The following is a 27,790-nucleotide window of genomic DNA, read 5'->3' on the forward strand; positions in this document are numbered from 1 at the left end:
TCCTCTTTCACTTTGATCAAGAGGCTTTTTAGTTCCTTTTCACTTTCTGCCATAAGGGTGGTGTCATCTGCATATCTGAGGTTATTGATATTTCTCCGGCAATCTTGATTCCAGCTTGTGCTTCTTCCAGCCCAGCGTTTCTCATGATGTACTCTGCATATAAATTAAATAAGCAGGGTGACAATATATAGCCTTGACGTCCTCCTTTTCCTATTTGGAACCAGTCTGCTATTCCATGTCCAGTTCTAACTGTTGCTTCCTGACCTGCATACAGGTTTCTCAAGAGTCAGGTCAGGTGGTCTGGTATGCCCATCTCTTTCAGAATTTTCCACAGTTTATTGTGGTCCACACAGGTGGTAAGGGCTAAATGAGGGACTGTCAAAGTGCCTGACCCATAGTGAGTGCTCAGTAAATGATGGGCTCTGGTTGATACTGACAGTGTGACTGGGATACTAAAGCGCTGGGCAGGCCAGTACTCTAGGACGAAGAGCTGTCTTTGATGGTAAGCTAGAAGGACCTGCACCCTTCTCAGCTCACAGCTCCCCACGCTTCTGTTCTGATAACAAACCTTCTCTTCCTGTAACCATTCCTCACAATAGCACTGTTTTAGACTAGGAGGCATTTTGGTGGGCTGATTGGAAATTTGATTGGTTTTATATAGTTTTATGGTGATCAATCCCCCCCCCCCGTGGATGGAAAACTAGGTAAATCAGAAAGGGAGCCTGAGTCTTATAACTTAAAGTATCCCAGTTAAGCTTTAAATGTGAGGTTTAGGAAATTAAAAAACCAGAATATGTTTGCAGCGTGAGGTATAGGAGTGACTGTCATGAAAACCAAGTCCACTGCAGATATCCATGGGCTCTGAGATGGGGGGACAGTGGGCACCCATATACTGTGTATGTAAATATCTAATGTTTATAAATCAAGATAATAAACTGGTAAGGGGGTTCTTTTGTGACTCAGTCAGTAAAGAATCCGCCTGCAATGCAGGAGACCACCTGTATCCCTGAGTCAGGAATATCCCCTGGAGAAGGAAATGGCAACCCACTCCAGTATCCGTGCCTGGGAAATCCCATGGACACAGGAGCCTGGGGGGGGCTACAGTCCGCAGGGTCTCAAGGGTCGGACGCGACTGAAGCAACTAAACCACCTCCACCAAGTCAAATATGTTCTGTTCTCCTATTTAGCAAATATGCCTTCATCGTGGCCTGAGCGGCCAGCTTGACATTTTTAATTCTTAGATTCGTGTGTTTTGTATCAGGAAGAAGCGGTAGAAGGAGAGCCAGCGCTTCCTGCAGCAGGCCATGTCTCTCCCTTCGCCCCAGCCTCGCATCCTGTCTGGTATATCAGCATGCCCCTGCCCCCATGTCCCAGGCCCACCCACCCCTTCCTGACAGCTGCACCTTGATCATGCACTGACTGTGTAACGTGCACACCAGACCTGAGGGCCAGGCCACGCCACCTTCCAGGGGAGGGACCCAGGGGAGAGGTTCCCTGGAATGGGCCTTGTGGAGGTCTAGCCCAGGAATTCGGGAGTCCCAGGTATACAAGGGGTGGATCTGGGAGTGGTTTTTTTCTTTGGCTGTGGAAGGGCTCCCACCTTGATGCTTTCTAAAGCCTGGAGCCTTCAGGTGGGGGCCCTCCTAGTCTGAGTCTAAAGGTGATATTGATAAGAGCCTTAAATCCCACCTTAAGCAGGCTTTAAAGAGGAGGAATTTGCCTGCAAGGCATCTGCTAAAGGTGTCTGGGCACAGCCTATGCAAATGCTATTCTTTTCCATCCTGAATTGCTGACTCCTTCCTGAAGCCGGCTGCCTAGTTCTAGAGGCTCTTTCCTGGAGGTAGCATTTTCTTTGCCTTCCTGTGCTATTTTAGTCTTAGAATAGAATATTTGCAGCACTGGAGGAAATAACTTACAAATTGAGTGTCTGTACATCATATGAACCTACTGTGGAAAATAATCGGGTATTATCTGTTTAACTCAAACAGCATTTAGAGAAAAGAATTTCTTCAGTTTGTAAATGGCAGCTTTAAAACTAGTATGTTTTTAAATTAAAATCCAAAGTAATATAAAAATACCTAAACCATCCTGATGAACCTCAGTGATTATTAGTTTGTTTGCACTGTTAAATATGGAGGTAATGTTTTCAAAAGAAATATTTTTTAAACCTCAATTTGCTTTAGCTCAGAGCTTGCTCTTGTTATGTTTAATTGCTTTTTTCCACTTTTCCTTGCCTTTGATGCCAGTGTTGTCTGATTTTTTGAAATGTATGAATGTGGCCAAGTTATCAATGAGAAGAATGAGAAGTAATCTTTCTCCTGTTATTTTAATTGTTAGCTTCAGTGTTTTTAATAGTAAAACTCAGTATCAAAGACTTTCTCCATGGGTAGAGAATGTTATGTGAATAGATGTTTTAGGAAACAGTGGGCCCACTTCTCAGGGTAAGTGAGTGGTGATTCTTTTTTCATGGGTTGTTCGGACTTTTAGGAATTGGCCTAAATTGTCATAATTTCTGAGGTTGGTGAAGAGCTAAGGGCAACAAAATTCTTCTATAAAGGACCAGATAATAAAACAGATAGTAAATATCTTAGGTTCTGGAGGTCATTAGGGCTTCCCTGGTGGCTTAGAGGGTAGGGCGTCCGCCTGCAATGTGGGAGACTCGAGTTCAATCCCTGAGTTGGGAAGATCCCCTGGAGAAGGCAATGGCACCCCACTCCAGTACTCTTGCCTGGAAAACCCCATGGACGGAGGAGCCTGGGAGGCTGCAGTCCATGGGTCGCAAAGAGTCGGACACGACTGAGCGACTTCACTTTCCTTTCACTTTGTAGGTTATTATACTTTCCCTTTCACTTATTCAGGTTTTGCTTTGTTTTACTTTTTAAGCTGTTTAAGAATATAAAAACCAATCTGAGCTTGGAGTCAGTCACACAAAAACAGACCTAGGGCTATATTTGAAAGCTGGCCAGAATTTAGGTAAACACCCTCGTTTCATCTTCCATGTGGGCAACATTGATTACCAAAATTTTCATTTCAGAGGACTTTTGCTTGCACGTTATTTATTTACATTGAAATCAAGTTCTCTACCATGATCTTTTTAGTCTTTTACTTCAGTTTTCAGAATTTTTTTTTCCTAGGAATCAGAATTTTCTAGCCTCTTTTCACTGCTCCCGATGACATATACATGAATCAATGTAAATGAAAATAAAGTAGTATTTAGAGTAACTGACAAAAAGTTGGATCTTGGTTGTACAAAATAAGAGTGTTTATTTTCAGAGAATAAATTGCATAGTTGGTCTTTGATCAAGGAAAGGAAAAGAGAAGAAAATGTAATGAGCCTCACTGTTTTTTTGTCCTTCAGATGTTAGGAGCTCACATTTGCAACACCAGCATCTCTGGTGTCATTTACATGTTTATTAAGCACATTGCATTATGTTACTGTATTTTGGAAGTCATTTAAAATCAACATATTATTTTAACCTCCTGAAAGGGTGTATTTTCCAGTTGGGTGACGGTAGATAAGAACCCATCTCACGTAAGGAGTATGTGTCGGTGGCATTCAAGGAGAAAAAGAGTTTGTAATGAAACTTTTTAATGCCATGATAAAAAGTCCAACTGTAGTTAACTGTCAAATTAGTGGGATTGGATAATTAGTCAACTTAGGCTGACAAAATTCACTTTCCTAGGCAGTATATCTGCAAAATAAGTGACCCCCCCCCCCTTTTACTATGTTATTTCACAGTTGTTCAGAAGCTACATGTATTTTATGACCCTCTGGTAAATTACGTTTTATTTTTATTCATTAAGAAATACACTTTGTAGTAGTAATATCACTAATCTTAAAAGTGCAACAGTTATGATGAAAGTACAAACTTGTTAGTAACTTTTTAAACTTATTTCTATTTTTGTACTTTAAATTCCTAATATATCTGTAATATTAATATATTCTTCATTGATTCTACTGTGATATGGCCTTCATGATAGAATCAGAAAAATAAGAATGTTATTCTGGATTATCTTTACGTGTGCATTTGAGAGGCTGTGCTCTCTTTCTTGAATTTTCATAAACTTTATTTTCTTGAATAAAACCCTCTGTACTCAGAAAATAAAATCCATTTCCCCGGGTTCACCTGAGCTAGCATCCTCAGAAGTAATAATAGCAGCCAGGAAGGAGAGGCGCTCCTTGGTGCTGGATGTGGGTGGAGCTGGCGTGACCCCGGTACCCTCTGAGATTCCAGTGTCCTGATCCACCTGGGCCATCCATTTTTACCTGTCCCTGACCCAATTACTTTCTTATGGGAGAGGAAGCACGTGCATTCCCATTTCTTCCAGGGAATTTGTTGGTGAGTAATTCTCTTCCCCTGGGCTTCCCTGGTGGCTCAATGGTAAAAAACTCACCTGCCAGTGCAGGAGACTTGGGTTTGATCCCTGGGTCAGGAAGAGCCCCTGGAGAAGGAAATAGCAACCCACTCCAGTACTCTAGGCTGAAGAATCCCATGGACAGAGGAGCCCGGCAGGCTGCAATCCATGGGGAGGCAGAGTTGGATACCAGCGACTAAACAACAACAAACAATCCTTCCCTGTCCCAGCCTACCATGGGCAAATCCCCAACACCTGCCAGCACTCCACACCAGTTTTCCTGGCAAGTCACTGGTGAGAAGGAAGTTTGTGTTGTTTACAAGAAGTCTAAAGGACTTCATGGATAAGTTCCAATTAATTCTTTAAAAAAATCTCACTTTCCTGTTTGTTAGCCAGGTGGATTTTTGCATCTGTGATGGGCCTCCTTAGGTAATGGGGTGTGGCTGATACTTTGCAGATCACTGGATTTGCACTCAAGTCTAGTACTATCTGATGACTGTTTTGATGAGGAGGCTAGAGGCTGTTCTTTGATGACAAGATAAACTCTCAAGCAAAGATATCAATACCTGTCTTAACATAGCTTTCATTCTTTCCTCCAGGTTTTCTCTTACTCAGAACCAAACCCTGACAAATAGGGCTGTTTCCCTCACAGAACAACTGGCCCTCATCTACAGAGCATCCTATTAAATGCTTGAGGACAAATAATAGGAATGGTACATTGTACTTTATATTTTTCAAAATGCACGTTTTAACATATATTAAAGTAATTACATGATAAGACCCTTTTCCCCATAAATTTTCCCCATAAATTGGTTCTGACTAGACCCTGATGCTGGGAAATATTGAGGGCAGGAGAAGGGGATGACAGAGGATGAGATGGTTGGATGGCATCACTGACTCAATGGACATGGATTTGGGTAAACTGTGGGAGTTGGTGATGGACAGGGAGGCCTGGCATGCTGCAGGTCATGGGGTTGCAAAGAGTCGGACACGATTGAGCAACTGAACTGAACTGAAATCCAGTTGTTGTTTAATTGCTAAGTCACGTCCAAGTCTCTTGCGACTCTATGGACTATAGCCCATAGAGTCAGGCTCCTCTGTCCACGGGATTTCCCAGGTAAGGAAACTAGAGTGGGTTGCCATTTCCTCCTCCAGGGGATCTTCCCAACCCAGGGCTTGAACCTGAGTCGCTTGCATTAACAGGCAGATTCTTTACCAGTGAACCCCCGGGGAAGCCCTAAATCTAGTTAGTGTTAGTCTCTCAGCCATGGCTGACCCTTTGCCAGCCCACAGACTGTGGCTTCTCACTCCAAGCTTCTCTGTCCATGGGGTTTCCCAGACAAGAAGACTGGAGTCGCCATTCCCTTTTTCAGGGGAATCTTCCTGACCCAGAGATCAAACCCGGATCTCCCTCATTGCAGGCAGATTCTTTACCATATGAGCTATCAGGGAAAATCCAGTTAGGGTATGTCAAAATGTTCATCCTTAGGATAGGAAAGGAAACAGCAACAAAAAAATGTGATGAGAGTTCTGTTGTCTTAAATTCCTATTGGTGCAAACGTGCGTCACTCTTTTGGTATTTAGTTGCAGCAATCTATGTCTCAGTATGATTTGAATCTGATGATTTGTTACTTGTGAGAATTCAGGTTCTGGAAACAGTGAGGCAGGTTGTGAGGAATGACCGGGTCAGTGACTTGGGTCAGAATTTTTTTTTTTCCTTACTGGTAAAGCCCAAGGCAGTTGTTCATTTTTCTGATATATTACTTGATAAATTTAGATAACATCTTAGAAGTGATAAAGTATACACAGGGCATTAATTAGCTTTCTCTTTGAAGTTGCTTGAAGTTGTTAGAATTCAACAGTGTTAAAGCCTGGTAACTGGTCTCCTCTTAGACCATTTCAGAATTTTACATGAAATTAAAATTAGATAATGGATGTTGGTAAAGTATTCTGATGTATACCAAAAGTAAATATAAGTTTATATTTAAAATAAATGCTGTTCCAATATATTTTTAATTTACTTCTTTTTGTGGTAAAAAGCATAACATAAGGTGTACATAACATAGTATCAAACTTAAAGTTTTCCATCTTAACTATTTTTAAGGATACTTTAGTTACTTTAGCGCGAACTGTATGTACCTTGTTGTACAACAGCTAGCCAACATGATCTCATCTTGCAGAAATGAAACTCTATACCAATTAAGTAGCAACTCCCCCTTTTTCCCTCCCCCAACCCCTGGTGATCACCATTCTACTTTCTGTTTCTATGAGTTTAACTACTTTAGTACCCCCTATAGGCATAATCATGTCATATTTATCTTTTTGTGACTGGTCTGTTTCACTTAGCATACTACCCTCAGTTTATCCATGCTGTAGGATTTCCTTTTTAAATTTCATTTATTTATTTTTTTAATATTGATTTATTTGGCTCGGTCGGGTCTTATGCAGCAGGCAGGATATTCACTGAGGCGTGAGGGATGTTTCCTTGCATTTCCGTGTGGGCTTGTTACTCTGAGCACACGGGCTCAGTATTGTGCAGGCTTAGTCTCCCCTCCCCACGCCCACCTCCACATGTGGGGTCTCAGTTCCCTGACCAGGGACTGAACCCACATCCCCTACATTGGAAGGCGGATTCTTAACCCCTGGACTGCCAGGGAAGTCCCGTTGTTGTTTAGGAGCTGAATAATATTCTGTTATATTTACATACTACATTTTCTTCTTCCATTCATTCATCAGTGGACCTTAGGTTATTTCTGCCTCTTGGTTATTGCCAAGAATGATGTAATAAACATGGTTGTACAAATATCTCTTCAAGATCCTGCTTTCAGTTTTTTAGATAAAATGCCCAGAGGCAGGATAGCTAGATCATATGGTGGTTCTATTTATAGTTTTTTGGGGGAGCCTCCGTATTGTTTCCATAGATGCTGCACCATTTTGCACTCCCACCAACAGTGCACAAGTGTTCTAATTTCTCTGTATCCTCTACCATGCTTGTTCTTTTTTTTTTTTTTGTACCATCCTCGTGAGTGTAAGGTACATGTTTAAACATTTTGAGGTGTTTCAGATGCTTCCCAAATTTAAAGTTCTTTTTTGAAGTTTCTCTATCTTTTAGCTACCAAAGCCTAACCATAAGTAATTGTCCATATGTGGGCAATGTAAACAGCTGGTTTCACCCTCTCAAATTGAGTGCAATGCCTTTATACCAGTAATATATGAAATTTTTGTTAATTTTTCATAATAATAATATATTCATTTTTAAAATTTGTCACACATTATTCTAAGTGTTTTACATTAATTATCTTATTTCATCCTTCCATCATTCCATTCGGGTAGATACTACCATGGTAATATCACTGTTATTTATAGATGTGGAGCATCTATAAACTTCATTACCAGGGACAGAGAAGGAATTATCCAAACACACTTGGGTCCCAGTCTGAACTCAGAGCCTGAGCTGTTAACCCCCTTATTAATCTGCCTTGTATATTTTAAAATATTTTCAAGCATGGAATAATTCTAGACTGAATTTTCCTTAAGAGATTTTAGTTCATGGGCAAAATTTTCCATTAAGTTGTTAAAATACAATAAAAATGGGGAATTAAGAATATTTTCAGCTATGATTAGATGTTAAAGGTTTGTGAAAAGAAGACAGTCAGAAGCAAGTCTTAAAAATATCTAATTTTTTATCATTCATTTCCCCAAATCCCCTAAAGATGTAGTTTGAGAGTCCAAGTCTTCAGTTCCACCGAATCAGTTTTCTGTGTCCGTTCCCTGGACTTTATCTGCTGAAATCGTTTTGCCACTGGATTTTTAGTTGCTGGTCTTAGACGGATCCTAAAAATGTACACTTACCACTGATAACACTTCCCAGACTCTTTCTTTCTTGAGTTCAGGAGAAAAGAGGCTTATTTCCCCTCCTATCTTGATGTAAGGATAACTGTCCATTTACTAAACTTTGTTCCCACAACAGAGGGCAGGTCAGAATCCATTTTTTTTTTTCTTATGATGAGTGCTAGTCAGAAGGGATTTTTTTTAAACGTGATTATATGAATGCATCTGTATGTTTATAGGAAGCAGTTATATTCTTTGGAATTAACTCTTGTTTAATTTTGGTTTGAAAAAATTTTAAAAAACACTCATATTTTTATGTGCCTTTTTTTTTTTTAAGAAGGGCATCCCTGAGTAATTCTACAAAGAACAGAATTTAGTACAAGAAAATATGGATTAATTTAGAATTTAGAGCCTAAGTTCTGAATGCTTTAGAATGAATCTGAAAGCATATCCCAAATCTATATTCTGACATTTATTTTTTCTCATTGCATACTATTATCATAGTTTCCATTTGCGGAAGATCAGAGGCAAGCACAAGAATCTTCAAAGGAACAAATACAGCCCAAGATTTTGTCCTTGACTACACCTTTTCATTTTTTCTTTTGCTTTCAGAGCATCTTCACTGCTTCCTTGCATCTGGAATACCCTCTCTGTCTCTAGAGTCCTCAGACTGTGTTTTAGGTGGATAACAATGTCAAATTTTGTAAATATTTAAAGTAAAAGCCCTCCAACTCATGCTGCCACCTGTTCATCTCAGATATTATCAATTTATTGAGACTACTTTGTTAATATCTGAACTTAATATCTGAAGCTACTTTACAGGGTCATAAGCCCCCTGCACCGCCCCCCCACCAAAAAAAAAAAAAAAAAGGAAATAATGGATAATAGATTGTAAAGTATTTCTTATCTTTGCAGCCTTCTGTCCATATGTTTTGGACCCCAGATCAGCAAACCAAGGCCCTGGGGGCCAAATCCACTTTGTTAAAGAAAAGTCTGTGGGAACAGAGCCGCGCCCATTCTTGTGCTGTCTGTGTCTGCCCTCCTGCTGCTACAGGAGCCACACCCGACACTGAAGAACCTGCAGAGCTGAGCTTTTTACTTTCTGACCCTTTAAGAAAAACCTTGCAGACCCCAGCGGTTTTATAAAGAAGTGGGAATTGAGTGTTCCCTCAAAGAGGCATGGGACCATCCCTCCCCTGCGTCATCATCCAGCAGGAAGCCCCCCACTCTCCCCTGTCAGTTTTCCTGGGTCCTCCTCCTCTGTGTGCATGTGTTAGCCGGTCAGTTGTGTCTGAATGTTTGTGACCCCATGGATGACAGCCCACTAGTCTCCTCTGTCCCTAGAATTCTGCGGGCAAGAATACTGGAGTGAGTTGCCATTTCCTTCTCCAGGGGATCTTCCTGACCCAGGTATCCAACTTGGGTCTCCTGTATCACAGGCAGATTCTTTACTGTCTGAGCTACCAGGGAAGAAATGTCAAGCCCTTTGCTGCAGATCCTGTCCGAGCAGACAGTCTAACTGCCCAGGTTTTCATTCCCAAAGGAAAGTCTTTAGGCGCAAACACTGCACAGTTCCAGCTCTCCTGGTTCTCCTTTAGGCTTCTCTGTTTGACTGTGACTCCATCTGGCAGCCTTGTCTACACCCCCGACCCCTAGGACGATGTCATTACTTCCTTTTGGACATTGCCTTATGTGTCTCCTAATGTGCCAGTTGGTTCAACAGACCTACTATGCTCCTATCTTTTGGTTTCCTAGCACCATCCAGGAGGAATTCTCTGCCCAGCATCTCCTCAGTTCAGTTCAATTGCTCAGTCGTGTTCAACTCTGCGACCCCATGGACTGCAGCACACCAGGCTTCCCTGTCCATCACCAGCTCCCAGAGCTTGCTCAAACTCACGTCCATTGAGTCGGTGATGCCATCCACCCATCTCATCCTCTGTCGTCCCCTTCTCCTCCTGTCTTCAATCTTTCCCAGCATCAGGGACTTTTCTAATAAGCCAGTTCTTCACATCAGGTGGCCAGAGTATTGGGGCTTCAGTTCAGCATCGGTCCTTCCAGTGAACACCCAGGACTGATTTCCTTTAGGGTGGACTGGTTTGATCTCCTTGCAGTCCAAGGGACTCTCAAGAGTTTTATCCAGCATCACAGTTCAAAAGCATCAGTTCTTTGGTGCTCAGCTTTCTTTATAATCCAATTCTCACATCCATACATGACTACTGGAAAAACCAGAGCTTTGACTATATGGGCCTTTGTTGGCACAGGAATGTCTCTGCTTTTTAATATGCTGTCTAGGTTGGTCATCGCTTTTATTCCAGGGAGCAGTGTCTTTTAATTTCATGGCTTCAGTCATCATCTGCAGTGATTTTTGGAGCCCAAGAAAATAAAGTCTGTCACTGTTTCCGTTGTTTCCCCATCTATTTGCCATGAAGTGATGGGTTCTCCTTACTTCTGTGCTAAGGACCAGCACCTGGGTTCTTCTCCAGTCCCTCTTAGCCCTTCTCCTGCATCCTAGTCCGTCTCCTGAGCATCATTACACTATTGTTATGATGGTTGATAATTGAAGTTTACTCTGTGTCAGGTCCTCTGCTTGGTCCATTCAAAATACATGATCTCATTTGATCTTCACAGCAAACCCCTTAAGGTATCCGTTGCTGGGTCCCATGACGACTTCATTTACAAAGAAAGTAACTTCAGACTGAAAAGTTTTCCCCAACTCAGATAGGAAATGATAGAATTGGAATTTGAACCCATTTGACTCTAGTGTCTTAGCTTGGAATCACTATTATACCACCTTCTACAGTTTAAATTTAGATTAGTTACCATCACTTGTGTCAAGCAGGATGTCCCCAAATCCATATCAGCTCTGAAGAACATAGATATATACTTGCTGAATATGGGAACGTGATCTGGGAGGAAGAATCTAATGCCAGTGTCTCTTTTGAGTTCTGGGCACACCGATAGCATTTGAGAACAAAGACTTTAGGGACAGCATTAGGAAATGATATGCTTGTTTTGGGAAGTGCCCTGCGGGCTCAGATGGTAAAGAATTTGCCTGCAATGCAGGAGACCCAGGTTCAATTCCTGGGTGAGGAAGATCTCCTGGAGAAGGAAATGGCTACCCACTCCAGTAGTTTTGCCTGGCGGGCTACATTCCAAGGGTTGGCATAGAGTTGGATACTATTGAGTGACTAGCACACACATGCTTGCTTTTACTTGTTTAAGGCAGAAGGAAGATCTTGAGATTGGTATGAAGTCAAATTCCTCTTTGAGTCATTTGTGTTTGTCACATAGGATACGGTCCTAATGCCTTCCACGCTTGACACATGAACTTTCTGTACCATTAGGTAATCGCCACTGCAAAATGTGCACACGGAAACTATCCAAACAGAGTGGATGCATTAGACTTAATTAGCATTTCTTCCGTTCACCAAGAGTATTTTGTTAGCAGACTGTTGTTTTGCTTTTCGTTTGTTTTTAGTTGTATGTTTTAAAGGAGACACAGGCAGACTCATATCAAGGTTGTTTAAAATTTGTAGGTGGGTGGAGAAAGATCACATAAAAGTTGGGGTTGGGTACTGAATGCAGCCAGTTTGGTGAATTATGCTTAACTCAGATGTAACACTTTTCTGGTGACAGTGGTCGTTTTTGAGCTCTTTTATGAAGACTCTGTGACATGATCCCTGTACCACAGGGGCGTAAAGACAGAGATGCAATGGCTGCACACATCTCATAGGGGCTGTTCTCTACACTGCAAAAGAACAGTTGCCCTTTCCAAGACGATGTCATATGAAAGCTAAAAACATTAAATTTCTGCATGCCTTTGACGAGAGATATTTGTCTTCTCCATCCTTTTCGTCAGTCCGTGTTTTTGATTCTATACTGGTATTCCCCTTTAGATGCTTTTCAGATCACACCCTACTGATTATGGAGGGCAGTTTCTTTCCTATCATGAGCAATCCCCATGATTTGGGGATCTTTAGAATGCGTATTTGCAATCTGACACCTGTTGCTTTGGTGACATGGTTTGTTTGGTTTCTGTGGACTTAAACTGGTCACAAACCATAGTGGTACAGAGACGAGTTGAGGGATTTCTTTCTGAGGTGTTGAGAGATTCCATTCTCCAAAAGCAACCGTATCCTCTCCACAGCTGCCCACGTACCACAAGTCTGACAATAGCAGGACAATGCCAAGATCCACCCTATCCTACTGCTCCCAGGCATCAAAATTTCCTTTCCCACCAGCGACAATAGCAACAACAATAGCCACACAAAACACTCTCTTCGAAGATAAGAACTTTGTTTTTCATTTCTGTTCTAAGCAACACTCAATTATGACACTCAGTTCATGTCTTTGAAGGATTAAAGTCAGGCAACATTGCATCACAGTAAAGAGGAGAGATGTTGGATCCAGAGTGCCTGAGTTTTCATTATGGCTCTGGCCCTTGGTAGCTATGTGTTTCTGGCCATGTTAGCTCTTCTCTTAATTCTCTCATCTGCAAAATGGGGGTTCATAGATGTAACATAAAGAACGTGGAAGAGTTCTCAGCACCCTTAGCATTTATTTGTATGTAAGTTTTAACAGGTGCATTGAAAGAACTTTGGACTGGATATTAGGAATTTGAGTTTTGGTCTGTTTCCCGCAATTAACTAGCCCTTTCCCTGGTAGCTCAGCTGTAAAGAATCTGCCTGCAATGCAGGAGACCCTGGTTCAATCCCTGGATTGGGACGATCCCCTGGAGAAGGGAAAGGCTACCCACTCCAGTATTCTGGCCTGGAGAATTCCATGGACTGTGTAGTTCATGGCTCACAGAGTCGGACACGACTGTGCGATTTTCACTATCTTTGTAAAGAGGGTTGAGTGATCATAAACAAGTCAGTACAGATTTACCTTTCTCTGGTTTACGTAAAGCCAAGAGCCTGAACCCACTGGAATCTGAGATTTGTACAAAATCTAATAGCCTAGCAATCTGTGTTGCTTTATGCCAAATGATATATTACTGGTGGGTTGTTATCAGTTGTATTCTGTCTAACTGACTGTACTTGGTTTATTTTTATCAATAGTTTGGAGCTAAGCATTAGCATGAAGGAATGAGAGATAGCATCAGTAAAAATCAAGTTGATAGATAATAAAACGTTCTGCTGAGCACCCAGAGGAGTAAATCTCTGCCCTTAAAGAATGGACAGTTGTATGGTTGGGACAGGAGGTGGACAGTTCACTAGATACTTGTAATAAAGTATATTGAATACTAAGAGAAAAGTTCGCTTGAAGATAAGTGGGAGATGAACTATTCACACCCATAACGACTGCTAGACACCAGTCTTGTGGGCCCTTGGGAGAGCTTCATTGAAGAAATGATACAAGGAGCACATCTGGAACCAGCAGGAAAGACAATGCTGCTTTCTAGGAACTGGAAGGAATTCAGCCTAGGTGTCAGACAAGGGGGTGGGCTTGGGATAAGGGGTAGGGATTGGTCTGAGACTGTGGCCAGAGATAAGGCTGGGTGAGATTTTGAAGAGCTTTGCAAATGTTTTGCCCTGAATTATAATCAGATTACATCCAGTGATGGGTATTTTATGAGCTCCAGGGAAGTGACAGGAAATGTTCAGGAGAAGTGGTAGTTGGCATCTCGGAAATTCACTTCATAGACAATTTGATGCTTTAAGAAATGACTTGAAAAAAAAAAAAGAAATGACTTGAATTATTGCACTCTTCCTCTCCTCCTGGTATCTGTAAAATAAAGCTATGTACACAGGAGTCGTTGGCAAGACAAAACCCTCTTTCCAGTTCTCTGGGCGAATGGTGTATTTATTCTCCCAGTCTTGCATAAATCTGCGGAAGGTTGTTCTTACACTGTTCCCAAATTCCAGACTTAGGTCTCTGAGTGAGAATAGTTCAGAATCCATGGAACCTTCTTACAGTGTCCCTTCCCATTCTTCTCAGAAGTGAGAACAGAATCTATGATTTTTGTATGTATATTTCATGTAATGCTTACGATGTTATAAAGCAGATATGATTATTCCTCTTTTGTACTTTAGCGAACTGAGAGTAATGAAGGTAAAGTGATCAGTTCAAGTTCACACAGCTCAAAAACGGCAGAGCTGGAGTTTGAACTAAGACCCACCTTTCCTTTCTCCTGCTTCCCTCACTTATTCATCCTCAGACGCTTTCCTGCCCCATAAGTAAGGCAGTGTGCAAAGGATGGATCTTCAGTGGGCATATAAGAACTTCCCCATCTTCTCTCTGAGATGAGCATGCACGTTGCTCGGTGTTAACAGTTGTGCAATTAGAGCAATAAAGGAACGAGCATGTTTACAAGTTTGGGGGAAACTGAGGCTGGGTATGTCTTGTTTAAATTGAAAAAAAAGCAAGGCTAAATCATCTTCCCAATTTAACAGCATTGTTTTCCCACTAAACCATTTTTCATTGAAAGCAATGGGAATTGTAATCTTGTGGTTATATACACGTACAGGGAGGCATTCATTTCTGGTACCCATTGTTTAACAGGCTCAGTGGTCTTCCCAGCACGAATCGCTGGAGGATGAAACCAGTCTGTGGTTTAGTCTCCAGTATCTGAGGTTCATAAACCTTTCTGCTTGGGGAATTCCCTGGTAGTCCAGTGGTTAGGACTCCAAGCTTTCACTGTGGGGGCCCAGGTTCAATCCTGGTCAGGGCACTAAGACCCCACAAGTTGTGTGGCATGACCAGAAAATAAGATACACCTGTCTGCTTGTGGGTTTTTCTTGATCTTTTCCCTTAAAGGCAAAGCATCATCTACTCCCATTTGGGGCCTGAGCTTCCTGTGAAAAGGAGGTCGTTTGTGCCCACATACTATTACGGCTCTTGTAAATTACATTTGTGATGATCAGAATTTAATCCTCTAGAACCTTAAAGCATCACATATCAAATACCTTTTCTAGACCTGCCCATCTCCCACCTCACTTTGTAGAGGCTTAGAGGGGCAGCAGGGAGGCAAAGGGTATGGGACTCTGGCATAACCCTGTGTCTGGACCTGCTTTGCTAAGGGCTGGGTGTGACTGCTGACCAGGTATGATCCTCCCTCCTCCCCCCTCTGTCTGCTACATCTTATACTTCGCAGATAGGTGGGGTCCCCTAGGTAGGCTGGCGCTGACACTCCTTGTCTTTGTCTGAGGTGGGCATCCTCATTGAGACTTGAGGCGGATTCTTGAAATATCTTCCGTGATGACAGGTCTTTGACTTTCGAGGGGAGATTTAACAGTTAGTAATGGACATCCATCATTTAGCGTCATGTCTTGTGATAAAGAGGCCAGTCAAATGTTTTGGGTGGATATGAGCAAAGTACCATTTGATTGCTCCCTCGTCTCCAGTTTATAGCTTTGAAGTGACTCTTGTGGCAGTTTTAAAGGAAGTTTCGGAAAGTATTCAGAACAGTCTTCTGGGAGCAGATAGAGCATCTCTAAGCAACTTATTTTGAAGTCTAACTTTGGGTGCATTCTTTGAAAATAAAATAACACCCTTTATTTAATATACATTGATGGAATTATGACTTTTTTTTTGCCACAAGTATGTAATGAGTTTTTATCCCACATTATACAATCCAAGCTATAGCTGTAATAATAATATTTTCTATTTCAAGTAGAATGAGGAGAAAGGAGTTAGAAACAAAGGAGCTTTAAACACAAGAAAGAGAAAAAAGGGAAGCTGTATGAAAAACCTTTACTACCATATACTAGAGAGGATTTTCTTCCTTTTTTTCTGCTTTTGGGCACTTAAAACAAAAATACTACAGATTATTGCCTGCATGTTTTTAATGCTCTGTAATTGTGTACTGAGACAAATCCCATTATTTTTAAATCACTTAATGTTGGAAAACAATTGGATAAACCCCACTTGGAGTGCCCTGTGGGTCATCTCAAGCCATTTGGTTCTGTTAATAAAATTAAAACAATTGGAGGAAATATACAGATGCTTTCAAATTGGCTTTACAATGATGATGTCTGTACATATGAAAAAGAGGACAGCTCTTGGCAACTCCATGAAGCCCAATGGTTCATTACTGTGTGCGAGAGATGTTAAGTTGGAAGTAAAGATTTGACATATATTTTTATTTTGAGATGCCATGCTAATTCACATCATTCAGCCCTTTCACTGCCAAACTGTAAAAGTCCATTAAGTGACTGAAAGGAATATACAAATTATCCACTGGCACTCCAGGCTGGAGTTTTACATACACCCTGTTATTCTATCCGCCAGCTTGCTGCAAGATTCTATTAAGCAGTAAGTGAGAAGATTATATTGCCTGCAAACTAATTGTACAAAAGACTCTGAAATAAGTCATCAGAGCCCAGGACCTTATGAAAAGCCGCCAGGAGATATTATAAATTGCTCCATCATTCCTGTCAGCCTGGTTTCAAAACCCAGAGCTTCCACATGGATCTGGTTGGCTCTGAAGCTGAGTTCAGTTCCCCAGCTATCGAGAAAACTGGGAGAATTCCAATCGTGTCATCCGTGGCTGCCCAGTTTGGTCCCTAGTGGTACCATGGAACAAGTGTGGCCTGGAAAACGGCAAGCTCTAATCCAGGAAACCTCCGTGTTTGAAAGGAGAATTTTAGAATGTGAGCAGTAACTTATGCACCCCCCTGAATCACTGTCTGGTGTTAACGTTCCAGGGGCCTGCAGTTATTACTGGAAATACTTTTGTCTCATTTCTGCTCTTCGTGAATCGAAGGAAAACAAGTACCCCATCGAGATTGTAGGGTCTCTTGGGAGTAGTATGTTTGAGCCATTACCAAAATAGATGTAAAACAGTGTTGCCCAGGTGCTTGGGGAGGGGGGTGGAGCACATTTTTAGCATAAAATGCTTTCTTCATCATTGAGTACAAAAGCTACCAGGGAAGGTTTTTCAAGGGCAGAATCTTTGTAGACTGTGACATGGATCAAAGACTGTTGGGTGGGTGATCACAGCCAACAATAATGAACTAAGGGACTCAATGGGAGGGCTTGGAAATTAGAGAAGTTTTCCTCCAGCAAAGAAGTTCTTTAGAACGATGTTGATTTGTTTTTCAAGACATAAACCAGTGTTACTTAGTGAAATCAAGGTTATCATCCATATATGTCAAGACATATCGAAACAGAACATGTGGCTGAAGGATACCAGATTCATCATAAACCATGTCTATATGCTTAGCTGGAAGTCTATCATTTATGAAAACACTTGTGACCCATGAATTTTCTTCCTATTCACAGTGCAATTTTTATAAGAATGCCACCTTTCCTATAGCTTTGGGAAGATTTCTTTACCCCCATGTTGTCATTTATTCATTTGTCACAGCACGTTTCAATCATTTGCTCCCATGTGAAGAATTCATCGAGTCTCTGAAGCATGATCTCTGCCTCTGGGGATGTTTGTGTGTACACGGGCATCTGGGGCTGACTTGAAGCTAGAACCATCACACTCAGTTGTGTTGTGATTTGTTGACACACAAATCTTTGTCTTTGTCTTCTTTGTAAGGTCCTAGATTCCATAAGAGGTAGGAACTTCCTCTTTCTTTCCCAGCCTAGCACAGGTTCAAGGTGGTTGGCTCATTCATATGCAGTGAGGATTCAGCCATAAATGAACTTAAGAACCCATCCTAAGTCCCTGTGAAAAATTCGCCTGCCTTTAAAATGTTTCTCTTTGTCACTGAAGAATTATAGAATGTAGTAGTTGGGAAGGAAACTGGAATTCTTCCTTATATGTGATCTAAACTCTGATATGGAGAATTTGACAATTCCCCTTCTGTTTCTGAAGAAATTTTAAAAATCTTTAGACAGTCATTCGGAGAAGGGTTATCCATAAATTTGGTTGCTATTATTGAATCATCCTTGAATGTTTTCTGTAATGTAACTCCAGTTCTTAGGGCACTCATTTTGTAAATAATTGTGTTATAATAAGATAAGCATTGGATAACTCATTTGTGTGTGTGCTCCGTTGTTCACTCCTGCCTCTTTGCAGTCCTATGGATTGTAGCCCACCAGGCTCCCCTGTCCATGGAAATTTCAAGGCAAGAATACTGGAGTGGGTTGCCACCTCCTACTCCAGGGGATCTTCCAGATCCAGGGATTGAACCCACATCTCTTGGGTCTCCTGCATTGGCAGGCAGATTCTTTACCATTGTGGCAGCTGGGAAGCCCCAGTAACTCATTTAGTGCCATCTATCTGTATTTTTATACTACTTTTATTCTTATTTATATCAAGACACACTTTTATTTCCTTTAAAACTTCTTACAGGTTTTTTTTTTTTTCTTCTTTTTTCACAATTAACTTTCCAGAAGCCTTTGCATTTTTCTTATTTTCCCCTTGATAGCAGCTCCCGTGGTTTTGCCATGGATTTCCATTTTTGTCAAAGGTATTTCTTTAAGGTTTTGAAAAATTAACTAGATTTTTACTTTTTTTTTTTAAATTTGTGGAATGATTTTCCTAGTTTCTTCATATTGTTTCTTAATGGGCGATCCAGCTCACTTGGCCTAGTGAACCCATATTTAATGTTCATCAAAATAACCCTGAGGTACAAAAAAATAATTTAAAATGTATTATTTTACTTACATACTACTTTTTGGTGGAGTATTTCTATTCTGCATAAGTAATACTCTCCAGGATCTTACGATCTAATGGGGAATATGCACATGAAAAAGTCGAAAAAAATATCTGGGACATTATGTGATGAGAGTACCCACAAAGGTTGGAGAACCTGGGACTCATTTTCTGCTAGGGTGGTCTGAGAAGATTCCATGAAAGATTGGAATGGACTGTGAGTTGAATGCTGAGCCTTGGAAGTAATTTTAAGAAGGAAAGAGGGGCAAAGATAGCTCATCCTCGGAGAAAAGCCTGAAGGACACAGCAAAAATGGAATAAATCAAATTGATGCATCAGGAAGTTCATGTAAGGTAATCATTGTAATGTTGCTGGAAAAGTAGATGAGAGAGAGATGGGAGCAGAGATTTTGTTGGCTAGATGAATATTTTATATTTATTCCGGAGGCCATAGGAACCTATTGATTTTTTTTTTTTTAAGTTGGGTTAATGACATGATCAAAGCCATCATAGGCAGAGGAATATGACTGTGGTATGCAGCGTGGATTAGAAGGGGACAGGACAGAGGCAAAACGCCCAGTGAGAAGATAACTCCATCATCCAGGTGTGAGCTCACACAGGTCTGACTTAGGGGCCTGCCAGAAGGGCCTTGTTGCAAAGGATGAGAATATAATTTTCAAAGAGGAAGAGGAACTAGTTTGAAAGGAAATATGATTATTGTGTGTGTGTGTGTGATGAGTCATTTCAGTAGAAGTTAACAGTAGTGGGTTAAAAGCGGGGGTGTGGTGTGTGGCCATGCCTTGATACTGGAAAGTGAACAAATTATGAAGTGAACAGAAATTCATACTGACTTCTCCGGAACAAAAAAGGGAAGAAATGCTGTTTGGAAAACCTTTTCCCCCACTTTCTAACTAGTTATTATTGTTTGGCTCTTCCTAGGAAAGCAGAGGCTTGGGTTTCTTTTTAAATAAATATAAGGAGCGCCACGTAGAATGGGCTTCCCAGGTGGCGCTAGTGGTAAAGAAGCTGCCTGCCAATGGAGAAGATCCCCTGGAGGAGGAAATGGCAACCCACTCCTGTATTCTTGCCTGGAATATTCCATGGACAGAGGAACCTGGTGGGCTACAGTCCATGGAGATGCAAAAAGTTGGACACTACTGAGCGTGTGCGCACACATACACACACAAGGAGAGCCATGTAGATTGCAAAGATCTGGTAGTAGAATACTAATTAACCCCTAGAAAATGACTAGCAACACTCCCTTGATGCAAAATAAATTTTCAGCGAACATCACAGTGAAAAATGATTCATTTTAAGTTCAGATTCTAAATCCTTTTATTCTCAGCCATGACCCAGTCAATCTGGTTCCTTTGACTTATCCTTGGTTTTCTGTGAGTGTAATAATACAATGACACTGTAATATCTCTGAGGAAGGTGGTGGTGGTGTGCTTCTGTTGATACAATTAATATTGCTCTTAATATTTAACCTATTATGTTAAAAAGTAGTTGCTTTTATTATTATAAATGCCCTGAATTAGAATGCTAATTTAGTCAGTTTTGATAGGCTCATCTCAAGTTATAATGTACAGGCTGTTTTTCTTTTTTTTTGAAGTCATGCATCCTTAACCAGATTTCTGTACTTGTAAGTGGTTAGGTATTACTTCCTGTTGAATTAGCAGTTGCTGAATAGTTGAGTCTTTCTACAATCCTGCAATTCACTAATGTGATATTTAATGAGGAGACATCAGTCTGGAGAAAGGTAGTCAATATAAATCAGTGTTTACAAAGTGTGATTAACTCTGAAATATTTCATCAATGCTGTGGTCCCAGGCAGACTCTATGCTAATTACTAGAATCTGTGCATGTTTCAGGGGACTTGGATGGACCCTGAGTATTGCAAACATGCCGCAGCAAAATTGCAATTATGCTTGGACTGTCTCTGATGACAATTTATGCATTTGGTGTGATGACCTCCCCCTTCCCAAGAGGGCAATAAACAGAATGCATTTTCATTAAGATACTAATGCACTTAATCACAAGGGGAAAGGGTTAGGAAGTAACGAAAGACCTTCAAGCACTATGTGACAGAGTTGATAGGGGAGAGAGGCTTTATTTTAAAGGCAGCTTCTCTACAAAGCTGTCGGCAGCCCCAGAGCGCTTCCCACACACTGTCATTGGCCCTAATTGAAAAATTTCAAGTTAGAGTTTGGATCTTCTTCTGATGACATCCTTATCATTTCACATGTGTTGTTACTAATGTAAATGATGTAGACCATAACATTAAAAGTATAATGTCATAGCTGTTTATTTTTATATCTAACACTTCCAGGCAGTTTGAGTTTGGGATTAATTATGCAAGTAATGTAATAAACATGATGGTGATGGTGAAAGTGGTAATGATGATGGTGATGATGGTGATCATCCATCATCAGTAGACATTTTCCAAGAGTAAAATTGTATTGTAAAGCTCTGGTAAGTGATGAAGTGAGAACCATGTAACTTTAGTCCCTGCCCTCAAGGAGCTTCCTGCGCAGTTCCAAATTAGCCTGCTGATCATTTTTCACAGTGAGATTTATACTGTTCAACGTCAGAAGGACAGGAAGCCTGATGCATCAGAAGATTAGCAACCAAAAGAAATCCAGGATGGATGATGTAGTTATACGGTTTTGATGTTTGTGTTTTTTTTATGGAAATAATCTGCTGGGAAATTTCTTTTCGATCCCAAGACTTTGGGAGACTGCTACTTTGCCTGAATGGAAGAAGCATAATGTTTTAAAGGCTAATTTTAAGCCCAGTTTTTTGAAGAACTTCACTGTATATCTCCTCTGTAGCTGCTCATCATCCAGTGCATCTTCAGTGGTTGTAGCTGAGCATCTGGCTTCATGATATTTGCGACACCCTCATGACTCCTGTTGACATTTATTTGAGGAAAGAGGGAAGGAGTAGCAGAGTTGGCATTATCAGGGGGATGCTAGGATTGCCTGGGTCTTGCAAACCTAACAGCTTCTTTTCTTCACACTCTGTGTTTTAGGTAATATAGAATATAGCTGCCCTGCCACGAATGAATGTGAAATCACGAAGCGCAGACGTAAATCCTGCCAGGCTTGCCGCTTCATGAAGTGTTTAAAAGTGGGCATGCTGAAAGAAGGTAAGGCTGGGTGCTAGTGGCCTTGTGATTTAGGTTGGGGCTGGGAGAAGGGGATGGACAGGGAATTTCAAAAATGTTGGAGAAACCAGGAAATGCTGGGGTCACAGTAAGTACCCTGAATCTGGTGGCAGAATGCTCCTTCTTTACGCCTGAGCTCTTGATCCCTCGTGCCTGCTTGACAGCGACAGGAAGGGACAAGGTAGGAAACATCTGATGTGCAGCCAAACCCACAGGTATGCTTGGCAGTGTGGGTTCTTTTCGTCTTTGAATTTGCAGAAAGCAGAGGGTGAAGAGCAGCTAAGAGGCTACTATCACTGTCTTTTTGCTTTTTTCTCAGTACTACATATACAGAGAGATCCCCTCATCTTTACTGAGGTATAATTCATAAAAGTTGTATTTATTTAAAGTATATGATCTGTATTTCATTTTATATATATATATATGTATTGTGATCTAATCACCATAATCAAGCTAATTAACATATCCATCACTTCATTTCATATGTTTACCTTTGTCTGTCTTTCTTTTTTAAAAATTAATCTTAGATGTAAAGCATTTGTTTTTCTTTTCTAATCTTATCTTTGGGACTTATTTTCTACTATAAAGACTTTATAACAGTGCTATTAAAATTGTTGCTTTCAGTTGGGGATAGTAGCAACAAACACAAAATAGTAACAGTGAACATGTATTTTGTGCTAAACAAATTGCCTAAGTACACACACCAAACAAGTCATAGAGACAGGAGTTGAACCCAAATAAATTCTAGAATTCATTCAAGTCCCTCACTGATACTAAAGGCCCTGAAATCTTCGTATGTTTCAAGTATGTCTAGTGAAGCTTGGAGACAGAGAAAAATTGTTCTTTTCTGTGGGAAACCTCAGTTTAATTTTTGGTTTATTTTGAATATATTTGCATATATGTATGTGCTTCTGTAGATGTGAATTTTACATACTTCTTTTAGATTTTACTGTTTCCTCCTCTTCAGAAAATTTGCCAATGTTTAAAATAACTGATAATTTTATACAGTAACAAAACGAAAATATGGTCATTGAACTTTGAAAGAAATTGAGGTAAATTAAATATTTAAATGTGTTGTTTTTATTGAGTCATAGACTGTGTCTTATTCCTGGGGTCAGCCTTATGAGTTTGTATAATTTGTTGTTACTGAAGATCACTTATTGTTTTCACTTTTAAATCCAAGGAGATCCAAGTGTTTATTTCCCATGAATGAACCAGAGCTTCAGTTAGCTATGGCATCAACAGATCTCATAATTTTTCCTGGCTTTTTCTTATTCCAACTTTTTTTCTGTGAACAATGTCTTTGGAAGATGAGTAGATCAGACAATATTTGGGTACATGGAATTCACTCTATTTTTCTCTTGTTCACTAAGAAATAACTTCTCCATTAACTGAGAATAACTTGAAGAAAAACTGTAAACAAACAAGTGTGTAACTTTATCCTTAAAGCCTTATGGAAAAAGAACCAAGATATTTTGCCAAGAATAAAATAGAAAGCAAATTGCCTGCAGCCACATGGATGGACCTAGAGATTATTATCATACTAAGTGAAGTAGATCAGAGAAAGACAAATATCATATGATATCACGTATATGTGGAATCTAGAAAAAAAAATGATACAGATAAACTTATGTACAAAACAGAAACAGACTCACAAACATAGAAATCTGTGATTACCAAAGGGAAAATCAAGGCAGTGTGGGATAAATTAGGAGTTTGGTATTAATGGATATATATTACTATTTATAAAATAGATAAACAACAAGGACAGGGAACTGTAGCACAGGGAACTATATCTTATAATAGCACATGATGGGAAAGAATCTGAAAAAGATATGTATATATATAGATATATATAATGGGATCACTGTGTTGTACACCTGAAACTAACACAACTTTGTAAATCAAATATTCAGTAATAAAAGAAGAAAACAAATTACCTATTAGAATGATTAAATTTGTATGTATTTTATATAAAATATGCTTATTTAAATTTGTATGACAAAATTTTATAGAAATTTATATTTTAATAATTTATATTAATACACACACACTGATGGTATGTGTATGGAAAAATGGAAGAAAGGATAAAGATTATTGGTAACAGTGTTATACTGGTGAATAAAAATACGGGTGAGAAATGCTTTTGTTTTTTGCTCTATAGCCTTTGGCGCTGTTAGGAGTTTTCCACAGTGAACATGTCTTACATTTATAATCCATTTCCTAAATATTTAGTAAGTTGCTCTCATATGCCAGGCACTATTCTAGGCTCCAGAGGTGCCACAGTGAGAATGATGGATATTGTTGTTAGAGGAAGCTTATGTGAAAAATGCCAAAAGAACAGCAATTTTAACACAGGTAAACATACCCTAACAGTAACAACCCAACTCATAGGACAGAGTTTTCCTCTGAGTTAGAACAGAGGTGATAGCTGACATCATTGTGGTGGAAAACCTTATCTTAGTGACTGCCTTAAACCCAGTAACAGAGTACCAGACAAAACATATTTCAGAGTGTCACAAGTGATTGACTGATAGTCATTTTTGGTCTTTGTTACCTTTATGTTGCCACTTAATTGAGCTGTGCATGCATTCATGTCAGCTGTGTCTGACTCTTTGCACCCCTATAGACCGTAGCCAGCCGGGCTTTTCTGTCCGTGGGATTCTCCAGGCAAGAATATTGGAGTGGGTTGCCATGCCCCCCTCCAGGGGATCTTCCTGATCCAGGGATCAAGCCCATGTCTCTTATGTCTCCTGCCTTGGGAGACAGGTTCTTTATGATCTGGAAAGCCCCTAGTTGAGCTGTAGAGACTAATGCTTTTTCAAAAAGGCTTAACTTTGAGTTTGGAATTGAGGAACCTCTATTTTTCAAAAGCAAATCAATGTTTTAAAACTGTTATAAAAGTAATGTATCAATTAGCACTTAAAAAAAAAATTTTGGCCATATCACGTGGCATGTGGGACCTTAGTTTCCCGACCAGGGATTAAACCCACACCCCTCATGCTTGAATGGGTGTGTCCTGGATTAGGATTGTTTCTTCAAAAACTAAAGGACATGATATGCCTCCATGTCCAGGTAGATAGAATTTTTTTTTTTCCATTAGTTTGATTTTACTGCTACAGTGTACTCACCTATTTGTCCTTCCAGGTTTAAGGAGGAAGTAGAAAACATATTTTTCCCTTAAGTAATTTTCCCCATGGTGTTTTCAGGCAGGCGCAACCTTGAAGGGTTGGTTAGTGACTGAAGAGGTGTGAACTGTGTTTAATTAAACATTGTTGGTGAAAGTAAATGGGATGGGTGCTTATCTATAATTCACACCTCTTCAGTTGCCGTTATCAAGCCTTTAGAGGGACTGTTTTCAAGGGAACTGCTGCTATTGCTGATATACTCAAAAAATAATTTATTTTCCTGTACTTCCTTGTGTGCACTTTGGTGGAAAAATATCTCTAAGCCCCCTCCCCAAAGAGAAAAAAGGGGATGGTTATGAGTAAATATGGAATACTCTTTTTTTCTTTTGTCCTTAAAAAATACAGTGAAATATTGTATTACACCCTGCATATAAATGCACAATTATATTGGGCCATCTCCTTGGCTCAAGACTTACCTTCTCAGCCTGGAGAGAATGATACTGTCTTAAATATATCTTTATGGATGGAGAGGGATTTCAGTCCCATGCAGTATGTCAGAGATCATGATGTAGTAAATCTATTCAAATGTAAACCTGTTCAATTCAATTACCAGTCCATAATAAAATTTGCCTCTACAACCCCCGTGTTGACCACAGCAGTCCATACAGTCTGATGGCACAGCGGGTCTGGAAATTGACAGACAAAATCTATTTAAACAAAAAACAACATTAGTTCTAGAATCTGAAATGAAATCAGATTTCAACAGCTTTGATGGGAACCTTCTTTCCTTTAACAGATATTTTTATTCAACTAGCCAAGTGCATCTTAGATAAAATGCTGCCTGAGGGAAATGAAGACATTTTCATTAAAAAAAGGGGGTTTATAGAAAAATGAAACGTCCATTCTTTTAAAAATAATAAGCCTTGGTTTTATTGACTGGCATTTCTACTAATGATGTGGGATACAAACTCGAAGGAGTGGCTTAGTCAGTCAGTAAACAAGCTCAGTTACTTCACACTGGGATTAAATTCCTACAAGACGTGGCTCCTCATTAGTACCAGAATCCTATCCAAATGAACTATGTTTGTCTTTTTGTTTTTTAGGGTTTTTTTTTTTTGAGATTTGTTTTTGGATGTGGGCCATTTTAAAATTCTTCATTGAATCTGTTACAGTATTGTTTTGTTTTGATTTTTTTGACTGTGAAGCATATGGAGTGGGATCTTACCTCCCCAGCCAGGGATGGAACCCACACCCCATGCATTGGAAGGTGAAATCTTAACCACTGGACCGCCAGGGATGTCCCACATGTTTTGTTTTAAGATTAGAATTTCTGAATCAAAAAATTGTTACCAATGGAAGCAAAGAAACAGTTATGTGAAGAAAATGACAAAATTCAACAATAAAGCAAAACTGTGAGAAGTACAGTTAAAAAACAAAAAGTAGCTTGTTTGAATCCAAGTAGTTGCACCATTTCCACATCCTGAAAAATCCCCTTCTCTTTTCTGGGTTCTACGTTCCGCTAAGGAATGATAGGCCAGCATTATTTTTTTCAGCATTATACCATACTGTATGTCAGGGAAAACCCATCTATTATAAGATATCTGGTCTCAACATTCCCTTTTCATTTTTTTCAGGTATTGTTTATTTGAAGGAGAAAACAAGAACTAATCAAGGTGCACCTATAAATCTGGTCAAGATTTATTTTTATTTTGATCTCTCCCCCTTAGTTATTTAAAAGGTACTGGAGGACATACAGGTTCAGTTTTCCTTCCATCAGTGGCAAACAGAGACATTTTATGAAAACAATAATTATTTTATTTAGGTATAGAATTCACTGATCAAAGATTGAAGAAGGGCTTTTTGTTCATTATTGGCGTGATGGGTTTCACCTTGGCAACTCAAGTATTTTTCTTTGACTCTTGTAGGTGAAAATTTAAGAGATGCACATTTGTGTACAGTGTTATATTCCTCAGCTAAGCAAGCCTGCATGCCACAGTACAGATGAAGCCAGGCAACATGGCAGACTGGTTTAGTTATTTCATGACAAGAGAGTATGCTTTTTGCTTTTCCCTCAAAAAAAAGAGTTTACTTAACATTTCTAATCATCACTTTTGTCATCTGAAAAATGGTAGTGCCAATAATGATATTTGCAAATAAAAAGTTTATTATTGCAAGTAAAAGTTGTTGTGAATATCCAGTAAGATACTGCAGGTTAGGTGCTCAGACTAGCAAGTGGCCCAGAGCCAGGAGCAGTTCAATGTTAGCTATTGTTGCTGGTTAAACTTTATGGTCAGGTGAACATAGATTCAGGCCCCGGCTCTGTATACTCTTGGACCTGGGGCAAGGTATATGACCTCTGGGACTCACTTTCAGCCCATTTATTTAAAAATATGGAACTTAATCCTTTGTCTACCAAAGAAAATGGACAGAACACACATATTTTAAAATGTGTGCAAGAAGACATATGAGAATTCTACTAAACTCTTAGGTACATTAAATTTTACTGAGGTAATTTTGATATCAGAACATCATGGAAAAAACTCAGAGGAGAGAAATAAGTTTTAGCTCAACTCCATAAGTATTACCCGAGTTCCCCCCATGTGTCTGGCAAAACACTGTGTTTTAGCTTTTGATTCTGATTTTTCCACTACCTTGCGTTGTTCTTTTCAGTCCATTCAATTCTGTCTTCATTTCCCTACATGCCGGGTAGCAGTTAAACTAGTTTCTTTCTCATATCTTCTATTCCAAACTTCTGTAA

The 27,790-nt window shown here is 39.9% G+C and overlaps 1 protein-coding gene across 10 annotated transcripts in view; it reads left to right on the forward strand.

Annotated features, from left to right (window-relative positions):
* Positions 1-27,790, forward strand: part of ESRRG (estrogen related receptor gamma) — a 674,161-nt gene that overhangs the window by 486,422 nt on the left and 159,949 nt on the right. For all 10 annotated transcript variants that reach the window (XM_043485932.1, XM_043485924.1, XM_043485925.1 and 7 more), the window contains one exon: positions 21,770-21,886. In XM_043485932.1, coding sequence (XP_043341867.1) covers positions 21,770-21,886 — 117 coding nt within the window. The remainder of the gene's footprint in view (positions 1-21,769; positions 21,887-27,790) is intronic.

This window comes from Cervus canadensis, chromosome 13, assembly GCF_019320065.1.
Source record: "Cervus canadensis isolate Bull #8, Minnesota chromosome 13, ASM1932006v1, whole genome shotgun sequence".
NCBI classification, from domain to species: domain Eukaryota; kingdom Metazoa; phylum Chordata; class Mammalia; order Artiodactyla; family Cervidae; genus Cervus; species Cervus canadensis.